The sequence below is a fragment of the Gadus morhua genome, chromosome 1 (assembly GCF_902167405.1).
Source record: "Gadus morhua chromosome 1, gadMor3.0, whole genome shotgun sequence".
Taxonomy (NCBI): domain Eukaryota; kingdom Metazoa; phylum Chordata; class Actinopteri; order Gadiformes; family Gadidae; genus Gadus; species Gadus morhua.
Genome location: NC_044048.1, coordinates 26486429 through 26491428, shown reverse-complemented (window position 1 = coordinate 26491428; position 5000 = coordinate 26486429). Strand labels below are relative to the sequence as shown.

The following is a 5000-nucleotide window of genomic DNA, read 5'->3' as shown; positions in this document are numbered from 1 at the left end:
CGCATTAAAATAAATTTAGAGGTAAAGAGAAAAAACGTGGCAAAGGTATAACTCTTGAAAAGAAAATAATAACATGGCAGCTAGGAAGGAAAAGGTCAACAATTATTCAAAACGAATGAATAGTCTGCAGCATAACGACGTCTTCTCCGTCCAACTTTCCAGAGACCTTAGCATACATAAGCTCCCTTAATGAACTCTCCGTCCCCCCCCCCCCCACCAGTGTCCCAGCAAGACGTTCGGCAGCTTCGACTCCACCAAGGGTTTCCCTGACGACGTGATCCAGTTTGCGCGGCACCACCCGCTCATGTTCAACCCGGTGTACCCGCTGAACCGCCGGCCCGTCTTCCTCCGCACCAACGTGGAGTACAGCTTCACCCAGGTGGCCGTGGACCGGGTCAACGCCGCCGACGGCCAGTACGACGTCATGTTCATCGGCACGGGTACGCACAATGCAGGCGCGGTGAACGCAACGCTGTGTCTAGAATAGAACAGAATAGACTTTTATGTTACTCTCAGGGTGCGATTTGTCAGAAAACCGGAGGGGGGGATGTTTTTCTTTCTCTTTTCATGAAAAAATAGGCAATCCACAGACCTAATTATTTTTTAAGAACAGTTGAACATTCATCTTTAATGAAAACTAAAAAGACATGAAACATTACATTTTCCAAAAAAATCTAATAAAAAATAAAGAAGGGATGATGATCACAAAATGACTTTTTTATCATAGAAAAATAAACAACCATAATGTCTTTCAAATTCACTGTAACATGCAACTGATGGTAACTGATGTAGTATCGATCATAAAAAATGTAAAATCGATCGACCAATCATCTTCTGTTTGCAGACAAAGGGACGGTTCTGAAGGTAATCAGTGTTCCCAAGGAGCGCTGGAACAACATGGAGGACCTGCTTCTGGAGGAGCTGGAGGTCTTCAAGGTACAGCCGCTGGACACCACTGTTCTAATATCCCATGATATCAACACAACTACAACTACAACTTATTACGGTGTATAAGTATATAGTGTATCTCTATTTATTTATTTATATTTTTTATTTACTATATTTTTTATTTTTTATTTACTCTTATCTTTTTCAGTACTTATTATTCAATACTTGCTTATTGTTTGTTTATTGTTTACTGTTTATTGTTTGTTAAGATCGTGCGCAACGAATACGAATACCAAGACAAATTCCTCATATATGTAAATGTATTTGGCAATAAACCTTTTCTGATTCTGATGATACGGCCCAAAGCACATGATACACCCCGCAACCATGCCCTGTCTATGTATAACATCAACACTTCATAACAACAGCCGTTTGATTCTCTCCTCCTCTCAGGATGCCTCATCCATCATCAACATGCAGATCTCCTCCAAACGGGTATGTCTATAATTCAATATAAGAATAAATATTCATAAATATAAAATTTTGAATAAAGTATAATAAAATGCTGATAATAAATATAGCTCAATCAACACCTCCTTATCCATTGAACCAATCAATGCAGTGAAATTAACTATAATCCCATGAATACTTCAGACCTGACCAGCGTCCCTTTCCCATGTTGCCTCATGACCGCTGGCCTCTGTTTGTCCAACAGCAACAGCTGTACGTGGGCTCGGACACGGGCATCGCCCAGGTGCCCCTCCACCGCTGCAGTGTGTACGGGAAGGCGTGCACCGAGTGCTGCCTGGCCCGAGACCCCTACTGCGCCTGGGACGGCACCTCCTGCACGCGCTACCTGCCCAACACCAAGAGGTGAGGCTCTGGATAGGGCCATAAGAGACGCGTGTGCGTTGAGATATCCATTCGTTATGCTATAGCAGAGTTATGCTCCGGTCACATCCCCATGAGATTTATTTTAATCACTCGAACGGATTGAAAGATATATTAATAGATCAACGCGAAGCGATGAATACAGTTTAACGTCCCGTAGATCTAGCAATGAGGAAAGGATTGAGGAAAGGTTATATTTACTCAATCCAATGATGATCCGTATTTTCATGCATTCTGAAAATAAGTTAAATATTCTGATTATTAATAAATAGAACCCAGGGAGGCTTACACAACCCATTTGCTAAGCTAGACAGCATTGTTGAATGAGATCAGAGATGTGAAATGACTCGGAGGAAGAGACACAGCAAAGGGTTTCTGTTCCCCGACCCCAGTACGACCCTACTGACTCTCTCTAGTCTAGACATTGATGAAGTGATGTCAGCACGACATCATGATGATAAACCATGATTATTTCTTTCAGGCGTTTCCGTCGGCAGGACGTGAGGAATGGAGACCCCAACACTCTGTGTTCTGGAGGTGAGAGCTGCTGTTGAATGCCCTAAACCTTGAACCTCAGCGACCCTGAACCTCAGAGACCCTAGTACCCCACTCTGACCATCCCGGCCCACAATAGCAGCTTTCTTTGCCTGATGGTTGCTCGGGCACAGAACCGCAAGAAGCTAATCACTCGATTGGGAATGAATTGGTGACTTATCGGATTATAGCCTGTGGCATCTGAGCCAGCCTATGTGAAACTGGTAAAGGTCACAGAAATTATCTAAGTGAGGGGAGTGAGAGAAAAACGTTTGGGGTCAACCACTGCTGTTATGTGGTATCGGTCAAATATATTTGTTTGCAAAAAACGTCTGTGGTAATAGAAATAAAGTGCATGAAATAAAAAACTAAATACTAATGCCCTCCTCTTAGAAAACACAGGGCACAGTGGCCTGTCTGCACATTCATCATAGTTTGAGCAAGTATGATAATTATAATTAATTTTATTTCTCACTAATGTTCATGGTGGAGATTCATGGCACAGAATGTATGGAACCTCATTATTGCCGCACTTCATCAATGAGGGACTGTGTCTCAGACCGGCCACGGCCTCTTCCTAGGGTCATGTGAGGTCGCAAACAGAGAGCCAATGGCTTCTTGTGTCTTGTTTTGCGCTAGCCGTGGAAGCATGTTGAACTCCCACTCGCTCTAACTGAATACGACTTAATCCACCAAAACTATGAATGAATATAACTGAATCTACACAAGCGGAACTCCATTCTGAATTGGAGAGACCAGTGTTCAGCAGCGCTCTTCAATGAAGGTGGGCCAGAGGTCAAACATTTAAAGGAAAGGGTACGAGTTGAAGTTAAAGTGGGAAATAGCCCATTCACAAAGACTACATCATCAATGCCCTTTGAAACAAAACGATTCAAAGATCACACTCATATTCCCTTAAATCTTTGAATAACCTTTTCCGGTTCTATTCTAAGACCGATCTACTCTCAATGTCCCTCTGGGATACATGAGTTCTGAGACAGGTGTGTTTTTTCGCTGCCCCCTGCAGACCACCACAAGCATCGCGTGATCGAACGGAAACTGTACGGAGTGGAGAGCAGCAGCACATTCCTGGAGTGTATCCCCAAATCCCTGCAGGCCAGAGTCACCTGGACCTTCCAGAAGAACCCACAGCAGACTCGGGAAGAGGTGAGCAGAGATGGGAGGGGGCTGGGAAGAGGCTTTATAAGACATAGCTGGACCGTCCTGCTGAGATGTCTCTCAATGTATTATCATCATCATGTCTTCGTTGTTTGAATCTATTTGTCCTGTCTCCTCAGGTGCGTCTGGACGACCGGGTCCTTCAGACGGACAGGGGCCTTCTGATACGCCGGGTCTTGAAGAAAGACGTCGGCGTCTACCAATGCCACGCCATGGAGCACGGCTTCACTCAAACCCTGCTGGGCATCACGCTAGAAGTGGTCCCCTCCAGCTCCTCCTCCACCTCCATCTCCAACCTGCCCTCCGACTCCCCCGTCCGATTGGAGCCCCGCAGCGGGGGCGGGCCCTCGTCCACCAATCAAAAGCTGTGGTACCGGGACTTCATGCAGCTGGTGGACCACCCCAACCTGAGCACCGTTGACCAGATATGCGAGCAAGTTTGGGCGCGCAAGGCGGCAAGCGACCTATCGGAGAAGGCCGCGGTAAAACAAGCCCCGCCCGTTGCCCCGGTCAACAGGCCGCCCAACAAGAAGTGGAAGCACCTCCAGGACATCAGGAAGGGGAGGAACCGGCGAACCCACGACGGGAAGCAGAACCCGCGGGCCCCGCGCAGCGCAGGGGAATAACCGGGAAGGAGAGACGGTCCATGGCGGAGAGAGAGAGAGAGAGAGACCACGGTTTAGCAGAAGAAAGATACAAACGAAAACAAAATGTTAGAAAGACATGGAAAGAGACCAAATCATCATGGATGGGTCGAAATACACCTGCACATGCACAGTACACACAAACACACACACACACACACACCACACATGCACAAACAACAAACACACATTGGCACGCATATTTACGTGCACGTACATACAAAGACCGACTTGTATATTTAGCTATGGACGTCCCCTAACTATATGGTACCCTCCCCTCAGCCCCGCCCATCCACCAACTCCTCTACCAGACAACCTCTCGCACCTCTGGCAAATTATGCATGCATCCCCCCCCCCCCAAAAACACACACACATTGCCCCTGGTTCTGCATGTGGCTCGCTCGGTGAATATGACTCAGTAAGCTGTAAAACAAAGGAGGACACCCATCCTCCTCAACTCTTTCTCTAGGGGCACATTTAGTTACAGACACTCGCTCTCCCCCCCCCCCCCCCCCCCCCCCCCGCCCCCCCCCCCCCCGGCCGCTTTGCTGTGGAGAGCGTTTCTCGGGAAAACGTTCTAACAAATCGAACACGCTGGGGAAAACTTTGTCTTTCGCTCTTTTTTCTTTTTCCTCTGACCCACTACTGCATCCTGCGGAAAATATGACCCCCCCCAAAACACTCCCATGGACACACTGTGCTCAGCCGCAGGGTGGGGTCTGTTGGAACCACAGTGGAAACGGGCCGAACCCGGTGGACCAGCCGGCCACTAGCGGCAGCGGTTCTGGACTATGAACCGAGCTAGCACTCCAAACACTCAAACACTCCACATGGGATGTACTGGAAAAGGATCGGAGATCGCAG

General features: G+C 47.3%; 1 protein-coding gene across 1 annotated transcript in view; it reads left to right on the top strand.

Annotated features, from left to right (window-relative positions):
* The window catches only part of LOC115542790 (semaphorin-3B-like), a 70718-nt gene that overhangs the window by 62847 nt on the left and 2871 nt on the right, over nt 1-5000 (top strand). Inside the window, 7 exon segments of the mRNA XM_030355210.1 lie at nt 221-440; nt 845-936; nt 1342-1383; nt 1604-1761; nt 2261-2316; nt 3341-3480; nt 3612-5000. The exon segment at nt 3612-5000 is cut by the window's right edge and continues 2871 nt beyond it. Of these exon segments, the coding sequence (XP_030211070.1) occupies nt 221-440; nt 845-936; nt 1342-1383; nt 1604-1761; nt 2261-2316; nt 3341-3480; nt 3612-4118 (1215 nt within the window). The 3' untranslated portion in view covers nt 4119-5000.